Below are 18,033 nucleotides of genomic sequence, written 5' to 3'. Positions count from 1 at the left end.
TTTACATCAATCATACCTAAATAAATAATATTACAAATTTTTATTTTGCATATTTTGAATACAAGTGCATATTTTCCATTAAAACGCATGTTTTATTGCATATTACGTATAGTGTATACATTTAAATGTTTTAATTTAGTATTATAATTTTGTATGCAATTATTATCCATAAATATGGTCCAAAACTCAAAAATTAAAATATAATATTACGTTTCCGTAAATCATTAGTACTTATTAGTCAGTAGGTAGGTAGGTATACCTAATTCATTGCATATTGCTTTTCATATCAAATATTTTTGACTTGTCTATTTCGTCTGACATTATCGACTTATTGTTTTAAAATTTTAAATGCATATAAATCCAGTCTTTAGTTATAACTATTTGAACCATTTTATCATACATAAGAATTCCAGTTGATATATCACATATCAGTAACTTGGTTTAATAATCTGCTATTTTTTCATTTATTTGAGTATCCGATGAATAATTATTTATATTACCTGTTCATTGGGTAAAATAATATATTTTATCCTTTTCCTTATGCCTATACCTTACCTTTACTTAAATAAATAAATTTGTGAGTACTTTACAATATTATATTATATTCTGTGTTATTGTGGTATAAATGTCTATATTAATTTACCATAATACAATCAAAATATATATAGGTAAGTATCTGCAAAACTAAAATTACATAAGATTGAATAACAAAAAAAGTTGTGTGATTCACTGATGGCACTTAAAAATAACAACATTGAATGTTAATGTAAAAAATATTAAATAATAATCATAATATCAAATTATAGGTATCTAGAATAAAAATGTACAAGACGTATAATAATACAAATTCACAGTTAAATTCAATGTTATAATAATGTATAAAAGAAAACTACAGTTATAATAAAAGACAAATATAATATTCATTGGTTTTTAAAATGTATTGATTTTGTTAAAAATGAGCGTATATTATGCTATTTTGGTTGATTTTCAGACATGGTATAATGATGGATACGAAATATGATTTTAAAATTAAGTGAATTATTTGTAAAAAATGATCATAAAGTGGATTTTGATTAAATAAATGTTTGGAGTTATTAAAAAAAAGTTTATTTATATTTATGACAGATGCTTTTAATATTAAAAAGTGCATAATATTTGTCTTTGTTAGTATTTTGTTTTTTAACATTTTAAAAATTGTATCAGCTACTTTGCATATTGTAATAACATTAATTGCTGGTTTCACTAATCCATCTTTATTTTTCACTAATATAATAAGTGACACATGATCACTGTGAGTACGAATGTGTTGTACTGGCGCAATCATCACATATCATTTTTTTTCTTAATTTTCTTACAATGTAATCAGCTATGTACTCATTTATATCATTTGTAGCTTGTTGTACATAGGTTTGATGCTTTGGTTCTATGAATATTATAAAATCTATGTAGCACTATTTCGACATACAATGTGGAATTTTTTCAGATTTTGGAATACTGCTACTAACAGTTAAGATCTGGGTCATTATTATATTATCAAAAGTGTTCTGAATACTTGTCAGAGAGATGAAAAAAACCAACAAAGCCTGTCTTTATTGTACTTTTAATTACTGGAATTAGTTTATCTGGTTTGTTTTTAGAATAAATCTTACACTGTAAAGATTTTAAATATTCTATTGAATTACTGATGAAAAATTTATTAGAATGTTCTATCTGATTTACAAATTGGTTTTTTATAAGGCAACTTACTGAGAAAATTTCTGATATTTAAAAAGTCAAAAATATCATTGAGATATTGATGGTTTTGGAATTCATTGCAACGAGCATGAAAACTAAAGCTTGGGTGGCCTTTGACAATCTATCACAATTTTTAGTACCAGTACCGTAATTTACGTATCCTATCAGTCTATTCACTTAGTAAGTTACGTTTTCTTTGATGTGCATCTCATCCATTAATAAGCCACATATCAATTATTTTCCTTTGCTTTTAATTTTTCTAATTTAATTGTTATTGCTTTTAGTGCTTCTTCTGTAAAACCGGGCATGCCATCTTTCATCAAGAAGAATACCACTTCCGCAGAATAGTTGGATGTGGTAATGAATTTTCAAAAGTTTTACGCACATAATTGTATGCTGCAGGGGAATGAAAATGTAATGTTAATGCAAAACTGCGAAACTCAGGAGAATATGTACCAGAAGTAAAGTTCAACTGTCTGTTTATTAATTCTGATTCCACATTAGGTAGTATTTCCTTTTAATATTAAGAATAAAGTTACTTAAGTATATACGTGTATTATATATATATTAATGTTATATTAATCCAAAATCCAACTTCACCAAATCCAACATACATGCTTAAATAATAATACATAAATCAATAATTAAATTAATAAAAGAAAATACATAATTTAAAAATATGCATGTATCTTAAAATTAATTTAATTAAGGATAACCTTTACAGATTCACACACAATAATCAAATATTTATGAATGTCATTGTTACATACGTTACATATTTATACAATTCAACCAAAGTTAATATATATATGTTTAAATAATAATACCAAAATAAACCAATAAATAGATCAATTACAAAATAAAACACAACATTTAGAAACACGTATATCTTTCTTAAACATCTACCTTAAGAAATGAAAACCAATTTTCATCAATTTTTTTCTCTTTATTTCGTTTTATCTTGTTCTCTTTATTGGTATATTAATATAAATATTAAATCATGACAATTATATAAAAATTTTAATGTATAACAATGTAAGTTTATTGTACCACTATCTAAAGGATGATGTTTCATTGTGTTTTTTAAAATTTAATACATTTTTAAATTTATGTAGGTTGTTGCTATGGATATTATTAAAAGAGCAAAATGGTCTGATAATGGACTACGTGTTACTTGACTATGGGTCCTTAACAATTTGAATAATGTTGAACTGTACAAATAATATGTTAAGACTTTTGTTTAAATTAATCTATTGACTGCGTTTTGTTTATGATTGTATATTTTTAATACATTTTCTGTTTTAAAACAAACTGAAATTACATCCTCACTGAGGTACATTAATCCTTCCTTTTCACCTTCTTTATTCTTTAAAGTAATTAAAGAATTCAGAAAAAAATAATTTTCTGCAACTACTAATGCAAGTTTAAATTCATCACACTTAAGTAAATTATAATGTTTATGGACCACGAAACCAGCTATATAAATTATAATCAAACTCTTTTGTGAACTGGCTTAAAGAATACTGAGAATTGTTACCTATATAGTCATAATCCATTATAAATTAATTTATATTTTTTACATTATCTTCATCAATAATTATTACATCTTAATACCTATGGAGTTATTGTTCAATACTTTGACAGAGTATGTACTAGAATAGTGTAAAATATCAAGATCTTCCAGTGGTATGCAATTTCCAGTATTAAATTTTTGGACATTATTAACTCTTATCACTAATTTCTAATATGCTGCTCAAAACTATAGGGGTGTTTGGTTATTATACCCCCCCTCCATGTCCTTTCGTTGTACCAAAAAACAATTCAAAATGGTCTTGACTACATTTGTATAACTTAATATGATCTAATTTTCCTGGCTCTATGATAATATGTATTATAGTATTATAGAATAGTAGAGATCAATGTAATCCTCCGACAAATAAAAAAACCCCTGTTTTCCTCTTAAAATTTTAGATAGTTACAAATCCATCTATTTTATATAATTTGTAAATTTGTCTATAAATAAAGGAATATCTTTTACATTCTCTTGACTTAATGCTTTTTTATATCCTATAAAATTAATTGATCGTGATTTAAAATGTCAACTGGTATATTGAACATTTTAATACATTTAATTGTGGCATCGGCATCAGAAAATTTATTCATTTTTAAATTATTCTTACAAAATTTCCAAGAATTAGCAATAAAATGATTGAGTAATTGTGATGCAAGTCTAACTTTCATCTTTTGTTTGCATTCAAAAATATGTTCCTTCCTCAATTTATTCACTAAATGGTAACTTTCTTTCTCTTGCAAACAAACTCAAAATCAATCATATTATCTTCGTCGTCTAAAAACTGTTTTTTTTCTCCAAAAGCATTTCGTACCAATTTTGTCATGTGGGCTGGATCCATAAACATGACTATTTTATTAGGTATGTCAAAAAAAAAAACGAAAAAAGTGGTTAAGGCATCAGTATTAAAATTAACCTAACCTAAAAGTTTAGCAATCGTTAGGTTTTACACCCATCAAATGTTAAACTTATTATTGTTATACCGGTTGAATGTAAAAGAGTCAAAGCATGTTTTATAATTTCAGATTTTTGCGAACTATTACCAAAACAATAACCAATGGATAATTTCAAATTTTTATTGACTAAAACAACCATAAGGGCAAAACATTCTTTAGAATTGTATCACGGATATCACTGATCATTTCATTGCCTAAATATACGTGGTCATAGTATGTCGCAGTAGAATTATCATATTATTAGAGATGTTGGCGAATTGCCATCTTATCCATCATCAGTAAATAATAAACAGGGTTGGGTGAATTTTTAATTTTCCGAGTTAATTTCATCTGTAAAACCCGGATTATTATTAATATTAGTATACTATTTACTAAGAGTACGCTGGTATGGTAAAATAGTATTGAATTGTTGTAAGAAATACAAAGCAAATTGTCTAAAAGATGGACTATACTTTTTTGGAATTTTCTCACCCAAACTTTTTAAGAATGTGGTCGAACACTTCCACCTCTCTTTTCATATTGACGCCATATAAGTACCATACAGATTATATACATTTAATTTTAATTATTTTACATATATTTACATAAAACATTGACAAACATAAATTAGAATTCAAGGATTGACTAGCAATAATTTTGGTAATAATTTTATTAATTGTTCTAATGACTGTCTGTATTGTTGTTGTTGTAATAAATATGTGATGTGAATATAAAATTGTACATTTTCGTAATTTGTTTGGAAATAGTTATTTAAAATATTATTTAATACACTTTTAATAAATGTTATTTTTTTTTAAAATATGAGTGTAATAATTTGATTATATTGTATTAAAGATAATTTATGTTTTTGTTTTAGTAATATGGTTGTAGGAAACAGAATAAAAAACAATTGAAGAAATCATTTGAATTTGTTATATGTTAACACAAAACTCATCTAATAGAATATTGAAGTTTGTAGGTATTGGAGTACTGTAATATCCAGAATATTTTTTATAATTTCAATATTTTTAAATTTTTTTACTGTATCAACTATTTTATTCATATCTGTAGGCCAATAAATTGATTTGTTATTTAATTTTTGTATATATAAATATTTTTTTTTCGTTAATTCCTCTAGTATTATTTTGGTTTTTTTGCGGTCAACAAATTTAAGCATTAATATAGCCATTACAATTCTGATGTGTCCAAATATGTTGCATAGCTAAAATAAAAAATATAAAAGGGTGTCATTAATATTGTACTATATTTCTGATTATTATTGTATACATACTGTATTTGTTAGATTGAAATGAATTTTGTAATATATTTGTATACATACTAATATTAAAATTTCATTAATATTTTTCCGATTTCGGGTAAGAACAAAAATGTCACCATATTGTCTTCATTTAATATAATTGCACTATTAGAGTATTGTTGTTTGTTCCTAAATTTAAGTAAACGAACTATTAAAATCAATGAACTGTATGGTTCAAACTACAAAAACTATGACTGAAAAAGCAACCTAGGCATCTTATTAAGTTAGCTATCAGATAGCTCAACGCGGTGAAGCTTACACAATTGCAGAAAGTCTTATAAAACTTTGTGCTATGGAGATGGTAAAATGTATGTTAGATGAAAAATTGGAAAAAGAAATATCTAAAATCCCACTATCGAATGACACGCTGTAGCTAATCGTATCAATGATTTAGCAGCCGATATATAGAATGAATTTATTTTTCGTCTCAAATCGTGCAAATTTACATTACAAATGGATGAGTCTACCGATGTAGCTGGGTTTGCAATATTAATTGTCATCGTTAGGTATCAACACGAAAGCACATTATTGGAAGATCTTCTTTTATGCAAATCTCTACCAACACGTACTACTGGAGTTGAAATATTTGATCTTCTAAATTAATTTCTTGAAGAAAATGAAATACCATGGGAAAACTGCGTTATATCTGTACCGATGGAGCAAAGGCTATGAGTGGTATAATTAATGGAGCTGTGCAGCGTATTAAAAATATTGCCAAAAACTGTTCTAGTAGCCATTGTATGATACATAGACAGGCACTCGCTGCAAAAAAGTTATCTATTTGTTTTAAGAAAGCTCTTGATAAAGTCATAAAAATCATTAACTTCATAAAATCTCGGCCTCTTCAAAATCCTATGTGAGGACATAGGAAGTGTACGTACTTCTCTTCTCTTACATACCGAGGTCAGGTGGTTATCTCGAGGAAAGATACTAACTCGTATTTTTGAATTAAGGGACGAGGTACGTGCCTTTTTTTTGGAACACAATTTCGAATTAAAAGATCGATTTCTTGATCAAATGTGGCTACTTAAAGTCGCCTATTTAAGTGATATTTTTACAAAGATCAATGAGCTTAATTGCATACTTCAAGGCAGACAAGTAAATGATTTTACTGCACACAAAAAAATTCATGCTTTTAAGAAAAAGTTAGATTTTTGGAAAATTTGTATGAGCTCCAACGAGTTTGATTGCTTTCCATTAAATGTTTTTTGGAAGAGGAATAGGTCGAAAAAAATGAGGTTTACATTGAGGAAATTATTCAGCACCTCACTGGATGGAGTGAAGGATTCAACTAGTATTCTCCAAATGACCAACAGGTGAAATATTAAAGTGAATTGTGTTTTAAAAAATTCATTTATTGTCAATACACGACCTCCAGCCATGTCAGCAAAAGAATATGAAACCTTTAATGAACTGACATCTGATTCATCGCTGCAAGAAAAATTTAAATCAATGCCATTAGTAGAATTTTGGTGCAGTTCAAAAGATGAGTGTCCTCAGTTGTTACAAAAGGCCGTGTTGGCACCTTTACCATTTGCAACCACTTATATGTGTGAAACGGGGTTCTCCACCTATGTATTGACAAAAACAAAATACCGCAAAAGACTTGATGCCGAACCTAATATGTTAATACAACTCTCATCAATGAAGCTTAATATTAAGAATATATGTAATAATTAGGGCTGGGCCGATATGCAAACCGATATCGATTATCGGCTGATATCGGTTTTATCGGTATCGGTTTTTTTTTAAAACCGATATGAAAAAAAAAACAATTTGTCCTTATATTTACAATCTAATATTATCTGCTTTGCGCGCGGTAATAACCACGGCTATTGATACTATTAATGAAATTATATCATAATAATCTCCACGGGTCACCCTGTGTATTGTAAATATATATTATATATTTAAATAGTAAGTATATATATTCTCAATTATTATAATGTAAAAATTAAACAAATTAAATATTACAAATGTTAATAAATAATAAATATAGTGTATTAACAGGTCAAAATAATCAAATTTTTTAAATTTTTTACTTCTATATTCTCAAAAGTTATGTTAAAAAAAAAAAGTAAAAAAGTAAATTAAAAATATGTACAAAATAAATATAAATAAATAATAATATTGAAAAAATCATTAAAAACTACATGTCATTTATAATATAACTAATATGGGGAATATAAAATTCAAAATTTGTTATTTTTTTTTTTTTGTGATACTAGTGACATAAATTTAATAGTTTATTAATGTCATCAGCATTGGATTTTTGTCATTTATGAATTCTTAAGGAGAGTTGCATTTCGAACAAACAACTTGTTAACAGTAATAGAAATAATCAAATGATTTTATTATTTCAAATAATAATTTTTTGTTTGTAACTTTTACTTCCAAAGGTTGTTATATTCAGAGTTTATATAAACACTAAACAATACAGATTTATTAGCATGTTAACCATTTTATATAATTAATATGCCAAATACTCATAACAGCCGTAACAATATAAAACTTTATTATTTAATAGTTTCGACTGTTGTACTAAAAATAAACCTCGCATAAATAGTTCATTCGAATAGGTATTTGATTATTTATATTTTGTGTATTAATCTTATGAATATTTGATTTTATATATTTCGAAAATTTACCATTTGTATATTCGATTATTTTTTTTCTAATATTAAAATTATTGAATTATACCCATCACTACTTAGTACTTACTAGTTTGCGATTCTTTACTGATAAGACAATAAAACATTTAAAATTTGTTTGTATCCAAAATGATCCAAAAAGATATTTGTATTAAAAATGTATCATTATTGTCAGTGGTACAAAAACACTGTCAAAAAAGTCGGTTAGTGACAGGAATATTTTAGTTAACACTAAACAGTTTCAACATAAAATTATCGTCAAAAAATATTTAATAAAATAAATGCGCTCGGTACCTCCGCAAAAATGCTATTACGATTTACGGTATATTTTCATTATTCACACCCATAAACGTAGGCACTTGGATAGGAAGATTGTTGCCTCCATTAAAACTCGTATCATTTTTGTTCTTATCAATCTCGTTTGCGGTTTATTTTGTATGATAGATAATAAAATTGTTATCAAATTTGCCAATTAGCTTATCCTTTCAGGTTTCCACCAAATGACGGTGGTTGACTTTGATAGAAATTGTACGTTGAAATTTTGAAATTAGTCCGACGTCAATCGAATTACACCATGAATCAGACACTGAGCCGTCTGGTTTTCGTTGGGCGGGCGTTCGCGAACAATTGCGGACGTCGGAATGCATTAGCTCAAATCTGGCCAATGTTTTCGTCTTCTTCAGCATTTCCCTCGCACGTGAACAACGAAAATCAAAACGCTCACAGCGTAATGGTCAAAGATCCTGGGTATCACGCTACGGTTGTCAATCCAAATGTGTCTGCTGTCAACTGGCCAACCGCGATTACCGCTCAGCAGTACCATGCGCTCATCAGCCAGGACTTTAGTGTTAAGACGGCAGACGAGGTACACAAAGCCTTTACAGCAATCAGCTCGTACGCTGCGGGCAAAGACTACCAACTGACTGATACAGTGTACAATGGTCTCCGTGACCGCCTGATTGGTGTCCTACCACAGATGACTGACCAACAGCTGCTGTCCATATTTACACTCATACCGTTGTGGGACACCAAAGATGCCAAGAATCCTGTCTACCACCGTCTGTGGTCAGAGTTTGACCGACAGTGTATTGAAAGGCATAGGCACTGGACTCTTAACAAGCTTTTACTTTTCATGGACCACTGGTACTTGATGAGGCTGTCTAGACTGAGCAACTTTGTTTGGATAGGTGTCAGGAAACTAGCACGTAAGCCATCAAGGTAAATACATTGATAGAAAATTTTGTAGTCTCAAATAAAATGTTTTTCATTAGTAAATATTTAATATAAGTATCGGTGATCAATTTAAGATAATACAATACCTATATTACAAATAGAACACTTGGTAGGTGCATCAAACTAGATCAGCAGTTTCTAAATTTTTTTGGCTGAATTATCTCAAAAAAATAAAAAAAATTGACCGTTCCTTCCTTGAATAAATGAAACGAAAATTTTTTCTATTACTTTATAATACTATATTAGATAGTGTTTACAATATAAAAATTAACCCCATACCACACAATTCGGAAATCATTTTGTTATACGTTAATATTTAAAGAACATTATAAATAATTTTGTATATATATTCTTAGATACCTACTTAAATATTTGCATTTAATATATAATTGCTAATATATTATATTAATTAATAAAAACATTTTAGAAACTACAAATCATAACTTTTTTAACAGTTTAAATATTAAAAGGTTTGTTATTAGTAGAAAAAACAATGTATAACAATTTGTATCTCGATGCATTATAATTAATTTTGTATTATTTACTATATTTTTGAAATATAAATTTTAATATTTCAGGTTGACTCCCAAGCAATTAGTTCAGATGATGTTTTATGCTAACACGAGTAGAAAGTTTTTGCCAACATTACCAATGTATGATATTGAACAAGAAATATGTTCTTATTATAATGACTTTAATATTAAAGAATTGGGCATAGTATCTTTAGGATTTTTTAAAACTCAAACACCTATACGTAATCAGGAGCTTGTAAAAAATCTATACAACTCTGTAATCAATGAAATTGCAAACATTAATAGTGTAGAATTGGCTGCATTTTTAAAGGTACTTTTTTAAATTTAAATAAGAATCCTATACTTAATTAAACAAAAGAATATATTGCTGAAAAATCTAGTTATAAGGTTTTCAAAAGTCGGTACTGGTGCAACAAAGTGTTATCTTTGAAATTGTGTATGCATCACAATCCATTCCTAAAATATCTCTGTTTAGAATGATTTTCTTTTACTTAAAAACATTGTTTATTTTTTTTCTCCATCAAAATAAATATTATTATTATTGGTAGAATAACTTATAATGTTTTTTTATATATTATAATTATTTTATAAAATTTTCTAGAATGAACTCGGCAGTTAAATTTGAAAACTAAAATGTTATTTATTTTTCTAGTAGTAAACGTAAAATAACATACTAGTACAGAGACCAATCTAGTAACTTGTTGTTTACAAAGGAACTTTATAATTTTATTGATCTTGATTTATTATAAGATTTACGTTATATCTGTTGGAAAAATTCAGTTGTATAAAATAAACTTAATGACTAAGGCTGGGATTTTAATGCCCTTAAAAAAATGCAAAAATGACTTAAAAAATGCATTTAAATTATATTTATTATAGCTTAAAAATTGGAAAAAATATTTTAAATTATAGTACAATAATGTATTTTTTTTATTTATTAATATATTTATATATATTTTTTAAAATAATCATACGGATCACCGTTTCAAAACATCAGAAAAAAAGATGCCTTTGCGTCAAAATCTCATAAATTGACAATTATGTTTATATATTAAATTTATTTTTATGGCTTAAATGGTACTGTTAAGATGACCACTCCTGCATGTGTTGTTTCCATTTTATAAACATACAACATAATAAAAACCGTTTCTTGCTGGTGAGAACTCTTTAGGCTATAGTCCAAGTTATGCAACCAAATATTTTCACTAAATGCAGGTGTGACGTCCTTTTAAATAAAATAAATCAAGTATTAATGATGTATTCAAATATATTAAAAATTAGCATGGAAAATATGAATATTTAAAATTAAAATTAATATTGTAAATTATTTATATAAACATTATGTTTCTCTAAATACATTTTTATTTTTATTTAGCTATTTAGATATTGCTCAAAGCACCAGAATGCCGATAATATGTACAGATTAATGGATGCTCTAATAAATAAAGTTGATGAAGTAAAATTAGTATGCTGTGTTCATATGGCTCTATTGGGTACCAATTTGTTGATAAAACATGAAGACCTTTTAAAAAAAATATCGCAGCGTATAGTAGATGAAATATCTCTGGCAAGGATTAAGGTGATAAAAAAATATAAAACAATTATTTTTATCTAAATAAATAAATATAATATTTTTTTAAGGATTTAGAAAGAGTAACTTTGGCTTTAACTATGTTGAATTTTAATCCACAAACAACACCATGCATATTTAAGATGATTGTTAAGGAACTTCAGAGTGATTCAAGAAATGTTGAATTTGAAACACACACTAGATGTTATATTTATACTTTGTCATACTTAGCTGTAAACAATTTTTACCCCAAAGATTGTATTTCAAAAGCTTTAAAAATTGAAACACTTCATAAATGTTATGGTAAGTTACAAAAAAATATGTTTACATATAATATAGTACATATAGCATTTTTATTAGTATGGTTCATGATTGGATTTTTTTAATAATTTTCAATTATTTTCATTTTCTTCAATCAATAAACGTTAATTATAATATAATATGTATACAGTTGAGCTCTCAAATAATTATTCACAGCTTCTTGATTCTTTGTTATAGTCAACATCATGTATGTGTATGATTTCACTTGGTAACGTAATTTTGTGCCAATTTTGTTTTAAGAATATAAAGTTTGTTTGGTTGTGTTAAACTATTACACTTTTATAAAAATAGCCAACTATTTTAATTTTACATAGATTAATGAGTAGTTTCTTGATCGATTGGTGGTTAAGTCCAATTTTAATAGACAGCTGTACGCTTTGAGTAGAAAATCTGACCAGATTTACTTGTCCTAATTCTTAAACAGCATTACTATTTATTGAATTATCACACACTATTGTACAGATTCTGCCATCAACTCTTCAAATATCCTTAATAATTCTGTTAAGATTATTAATAATGTTCAAAAATGTGGTAGACTTCAATATTAACAAAAGTGGATTTGATTATCAATATGTTTAAATAATTGTTACTTAAATTTCTAGAAAATAAGTTAAAAGTTTGTAATATTGATATTGTTGAAGTTCTCTAATATATACTATTTAAAGTCTTATTTGAATAATTAACAATAAGTTTTAGATTGACAAATACTTTAGATACTCCCTGTTCTATTATGTTTGTATATACTCTATAAGTGTATAATGTAAATAATTAATTAGTATCTTAAACTAAATTATTTTTAAATTAAGATACATAATAACTAAAATAAACATTTAATTAAAGTAAAATGTAATTTAACCTTAAAATATTTTATTTTCTATTAATTTCTAAGTCTAGTAAACCCATTATTAGTTATTTTAATGGTTACTTTTTTTTTATCATTAATTGTGTTGACCTAAAGTAAATTTAGTAAATGCACTTTATCAATTAAAATTAATTATTACTATACAAAAAATAAACTGAATTTACTAATTCATAAATATATGTAAATTGTATGTTTTATGGTGTCTAGTAAAGCTCAATTTAATATCAATAGAGTAATTAGAGTATTATTTTATCATTTAGTTATTATAAACATAGTTATTTTGTTAATTAACTTAAATAAATTATGTTAAATAATGTGTAACATTTTTAGGAAAAAGATTATCCAGATTTAATATACCACGTGATATTGTAAGTTTAAACAATGGTGTGCTTACAGAATGTCCTGACTATTCTGGCTCATTATTACCAGATACATTAAAAGAATCTTGCAATGAAGTAAGTTATGTTTATCAATACTATTTTAAGAGAAATTTAAATTATGTAGATACATAAAGAACACATATTTACTTATTATATTATTTACATAAATACTCTTTCTAGACAACTCTAACAACATGTCAACATGCAATCAGTTCTACTGAAAACTGAACGCAAATTTGCTTTTTTGTATCTCTATAACAGTGGTTCCCTACTAAACACTAAGTGCGGACCACTTATAAATTTTTCACCGTCAGGGACCTGATTTCAATCCCCCTCCTCTTTATATCACTTATTTTTTCATACTTTTATAGTTTATAATTTCTAGGTACAAAATAAAATCAGAAATACAGTTTACGAGTAAAAATATTTTAACTTATTTATTTAAAAATGCAATTTAATAAAAAAAGGTGATACAAATTCAAATGTTACATTTTACAAACTTATATCAATTAACTTATTCAATGAGAAAAAATTATTAACAAATTTATATTATTGAGTACTTAATTAATGTGATTAATTAGGACACGCTTCTTTTACCAGTTTTAGAATTGTTGGAGCGATGCTTTTGTTTAGTGCCAGTCACATATCATCACTTGAATTCAGACAATTTCGTTGTTTATTTTTTATAAATAATAGTGAATAACAAAATAAAAAGTATAATTTTGCTCATTTTTTTAAATTTAAATTTTTTCATTTGCGGACCACTTGAGATGAGTTCACAGACCACCAGTTGGAAACCACTGCTCTATAAGATAGAAATAACACATGTGGATTGAAAGTATAGCATCTTCTTGAGAATATTTAATTCTAAATTTAATTTAAATGTAATTAATGTTAAAAAAAAATTTATACTTATAATTTAACAAATTAATAGTTATTTGTAATGTAATAAAATAATTTTTTTAATTCGAAATAATGGTAACTCACAAATTGACTGTTTATTAGGTACGTGACCACCACTAAAAAAAATAAATGTGATAATACAGTTAGTATTATTAATATTAGTAATAGTAATCGTTTTTATTTTAAGCAATTTTATCATTGAATTTAATTATAATACTATAATAATGAATAATAAATAGTTTATTCTGTTTAATGTAAAAATTATTTTTAAATTAAAATATTTAGAAATGAGTGTCTAATTGTACGCTAAAACTTTTCATTTGTACCTATACTTATAGTCTCAATGTACTGCTCAATGCTCAATTGTATAATCAACCAACACCGTATCGACAGTCATTAGCATATTTACTGATCAGACAACAAATTTTTCATAATCCTAATAAAATAATACACAAGTTACTAAAAATATATAATGATATCCATTGTAATGAAAAATATGATCAATTTTACTTACTGTATTTTTTATAGTCAAATTATATTTGTTGTAACATGAATAAAAACAACATCTTAATCCTTTAGAACTTAAAATTTTAATGGAAGTATTTTTATTAGTATTAATATTAAAATATTACATGTATATGATTTATACTTTTGGAAATAATATTCATTATAATTGACAATTACAATGTTTTGTTTACTCCAATTCATAAACACATGCCCCAATATTTTCTATGTTGAAAAATAATAAATTCTATTATAACTTATTGTGTTTTGTACTCTAGCATTTAGCCTGGCATATACCTACTTCAACTACTATGGCTAAATTAACTGCAAATGACAAAAACTTTATTAAACTTTACGAGGAACTTCTAAGCCTATTCAAAAATGAGTCATATTTACACGTATGTTACCCTCTTCCTCATCATCCAAAACCAGGTAATTTTTGTGTATATTTAGTTTCTATTTAATTTTTTTTTAATTTACATTTTTGTATTTGTAGATATATTATTTTGCATTGATACTAATGGTAAACCAGTACCTATTCCCGAAACAATGAAAAATAGGATAGCATTCAATGATTTTAAGAAACCACTAGAATTAGGAAAATGGTTTGCTGTAATGACTCTTGTAAGAAATTCAGTGCTCTATTATAGTAATGAATATAATGGTTTAACATTGTGTAAAATCAGACAACTTAAGAAACTTGGTTATGAACCAATTTTGGTAAGATCTTGTGTTTACATAATTGTTTTAAGTATTATAGTGCAAATAATATTGATATTACTACTTAAGAAATCCAACTTTGCATTCAAATTTCTCCTTAAGGAGGGTCGGCAATACCAACAAATCTAAGACTTCTTAATCATGGAAATTCGAAATATCTTTGTTCCTGTATTATGTGGGAGATAAACAAAGAAAAAAAATGTTGGTGTAGTGGCCCCTTAACAGAACAATTTATAAACAACTTTATGACACTGAAATTAAAATATAAATTACTGCTGTTTATTTACTTATTTGTTTTGAAAATTTGTTATGCTGTTATGTTTCTAGTTCAATAAATCAAAAAATTATTTATTAGAATTGTGTTTTAAAATATAGCGTTTTAATAATTAAAATAATACTTAAACTTTCATATTGCTTTATTAATTTATTTTACAGCATAATTATTAAAGCAATAAAATGGATAATTTGAAAAATAACATACATTTTATAATGCACAATATCTAATAAATATAATTATAATTCTATTGGTATATTAGTATTAATAATCAAACTATAATTGTAATTTTGTATATAGCTTAAATAATTTTACGGTTTTAATTATTTATTTTTCAGTTTACTGTTAAAGAGTTGGGAACTGATAATAACTTTGAAACATTAGTAGCAGAAAAATTTAAGAGCCATGGATTAACTTTTAATTAAAAATATGTACTACTTAGTTTTCATTTATAAATCATTTATAAATACTTTTAATAAGTTATTAATTAGTCATTTCAAATAATTGTAATGTAACTTATTATTATATATTTTTTTTACAATTATAAATATAGGTAATTTGTTAAATAATTCAATTATGGCATAATTATTAAATGTTATAAGATAAACTACCTCTCGTTATTTTTTTTATTATTTGTGAATTAATGCTAAGTAATCAAAATTATTTTTTACAAATGTAACATTTATAGTATCCTATTAAGTATTAATTTAGTTATTTAATAATTTAACTGTTTGAAACATTTTAGTGTACTTTCAAAATTATCAATTGTAGCCTGTAGATAAATCAAACTAACAAAACATTATTATAGTTAATCAAGAGTGGGTATTTAAACATTAACTCTTCTTTCATTAGGCTGAGCTATTTTCCATGTATTAAAGAATTTATTAAATTATCTTATACTTAATTGTAAAAAAGGGAAAATTGAAGTGTTGGTTCTAGTCGGTAAAAAATAAACCATTTTTAGACCTTCTGCTGTCACAATATTGTGAATTGACTGGTCAATTTAAATTTTGTAAAAACATAAAGAATTCTCAATATCTTTTTCATATTTTGATTGAGACATTTATCAAAATATACATGTATGACTAATGTACGATTAAACAAGATATCCTAATTATATATGTATTTCGCTTGTTTATATTTAAGGCAGACAAACATATTTCAATTAATTCTTCCAACAAAAACTAGAAAAGATATTAGAAAATCTTAAGGTTTTTACAGAATTATAATTTGATATTGGACCAGCTAATTCCACAATCTTATTAGGTATATTATATTATTATATTCCTGTTCGAAAAGTAATTTTATGTATTTTTATTTATTTGGCATGCATATGCTTATGCGAGAATTGATACGGTTATCTGTTACGGTGTAAAGCACACACGCACTAATGTAAATTTACTTTGCATACACTACAAGGCTTATCAAAGTAAATTAATTGCCTATACAACACGCCTTAGAATATGACTGCCTAGAACTCCCTTCATTAAGTGCTTCAAATTTTCATTAGTAATTTATTGAAAATTCAAATACATATATTAATATATCATTTTACTCATGGATTAATCTTAAATACTAGTTATTTAGAAGTAACAAAAAAACTAAAAAAATATTTTAAACTTTCAACTATAAAATAAATAAATTAACTAACTACAATTTATAAAAAAGAAGTATTTATTTATATTTAAGTTTAGTTAAAATTGGTTAATTAATGATTTATTGAGGTTGATATACTGTTTAAAATATATAATATTCGCAAAATTGCAATCTTTTTTAAAACAATTTAAAACTGATACAAATATTTAATCTTATTTTTTGAATGTAAAATTAATGCTTATACTGGTATTTAATTGTTTAATGTATCAGACTTTGAATTTATCATTTCAGATCCAACGAAAATAATTATTATATTAGGTTGATAAATTTGATTTTATTTAAATCTTAACTACACTCAAAGTGTTTCTTAAATATTTTTGATTCACTTCAAATTTGAAAAAGTGCGCTCGTATGGTACAGTAAAGACTGGTATAGTAACAAGGTATAATAATATAATTTGAAGACACTTCATTATAAATATAGCTGTCATAGTTAGGAGTGCATTTTCTAGTGTTTTTGTTATAATTTATACTCCTCCATAAATAATAATTAATGATTTATAAACCCCAGTCTCCAGATTATTTTTTAATTATTACCTAGTTTTATAAAGTTAGGTATCATAATTTTCTTCATAGTCTAAAACTTATTAAGCGTTATTTTATGATAAACAAGTCTTTGTTCAAGTTAATTTATGTAAGTTAGGATTAGCTTTTTTTTTTAGATATATTTGTAAAATTATTATATTCCATTCCATTTCTAATAATTTAATTTAATCTAATCAATGGCAACCATTTAAATTAGCAAAAAAATATTCTTTTTTCCCGAGACCGAACTAAATTTAAGGATAAGATATTTATAGTAACTTATAGAAGTTAAGAATAATAGAAAAATAAGCTACTTATAACCACTTCTAGTTCCAAGGAATCTAT

The 18,033-nt window shown here is 25.5% G+C and overlaps 1 protein-coding gene across 1 annotated transcript; it reads left to right on the top strand.

Moving 5' to 3' along the window:
• The first annotated feature begins 8,697 nt into the window (after nucleotides 1-8,697).
• Nucleotides 8,698-16,000, top strand: LOC113556966. The gene is made up of 8 exons (XM_026962214.2): nucleotides 8,698-9,426; nucleotides 10,020-10,284; nucleotides 11,350-11,553; nucleotides 11,616-11,847; nucleotides 13,058-13,182; nucleotides 14,793-14,946; nucleotides 15,011-15,234; nucleotides 15,847-16,000. Exons 1-8 carry the CDS (start codon nucleotides 8,783-8,785, stop codon nucleotides 15,931-15,933), a joined length of 1,935 nt encoding a protein of 644 aa, XP_026818015.1. The 5' UTR covers nucleotides 8,698-8,782; the 3' UTR covers nucleotides 15,934-16,000.
• Nucleotides 16,001-18,033: the final 2,033 nt, after the last annotated feature.

The sequence above is a fragment of the Rhopalosiphum maidis genome, chromosome 3 (genome assembly GCF_003676215.2).
Source record: "Rhopalosiphum maidis isolate BTI-1 chromosome 3, ASM367621v3, whole genome shotgun sequence".
Lineage (NCBI taxonomy): Eukaryota > Metazoa > Arthropoda > Insecta > Hemiptera > Aphididae > Rhopalosiphum > Rhopalosiphum maidis.
The sequence above is the reverse complement of the archived record's forward strand: the minus strand, read 5'-3'. Positions and strand labels throughout refer to the sequence as shown.

Bases quoted from the DNA above. Each gene is read 5' to 3' on its own strand.
- LOC113556966 (XM_026962214.2), top strand. From the start codon at position 8,783: ATGAATCAGACACTGAGCCGTCTGGTTTTCGTTGGGCGGGCGTTCGCG. The intron at 13,183-14,792 runs GTAAGTTATGTT...TTTGTACTCTAG, and splicing joins TAAAAGAATCTTGCAATGAA to CATTTAGCCTGGCATATACC. The intron at 15,235-15,846 runs GTAAGATCTTGT...TTTATTTTTCAG, and splicing joins TTGGTTATGAACCAATTTTG to TTTACTGTTAAAGAGTTGGG.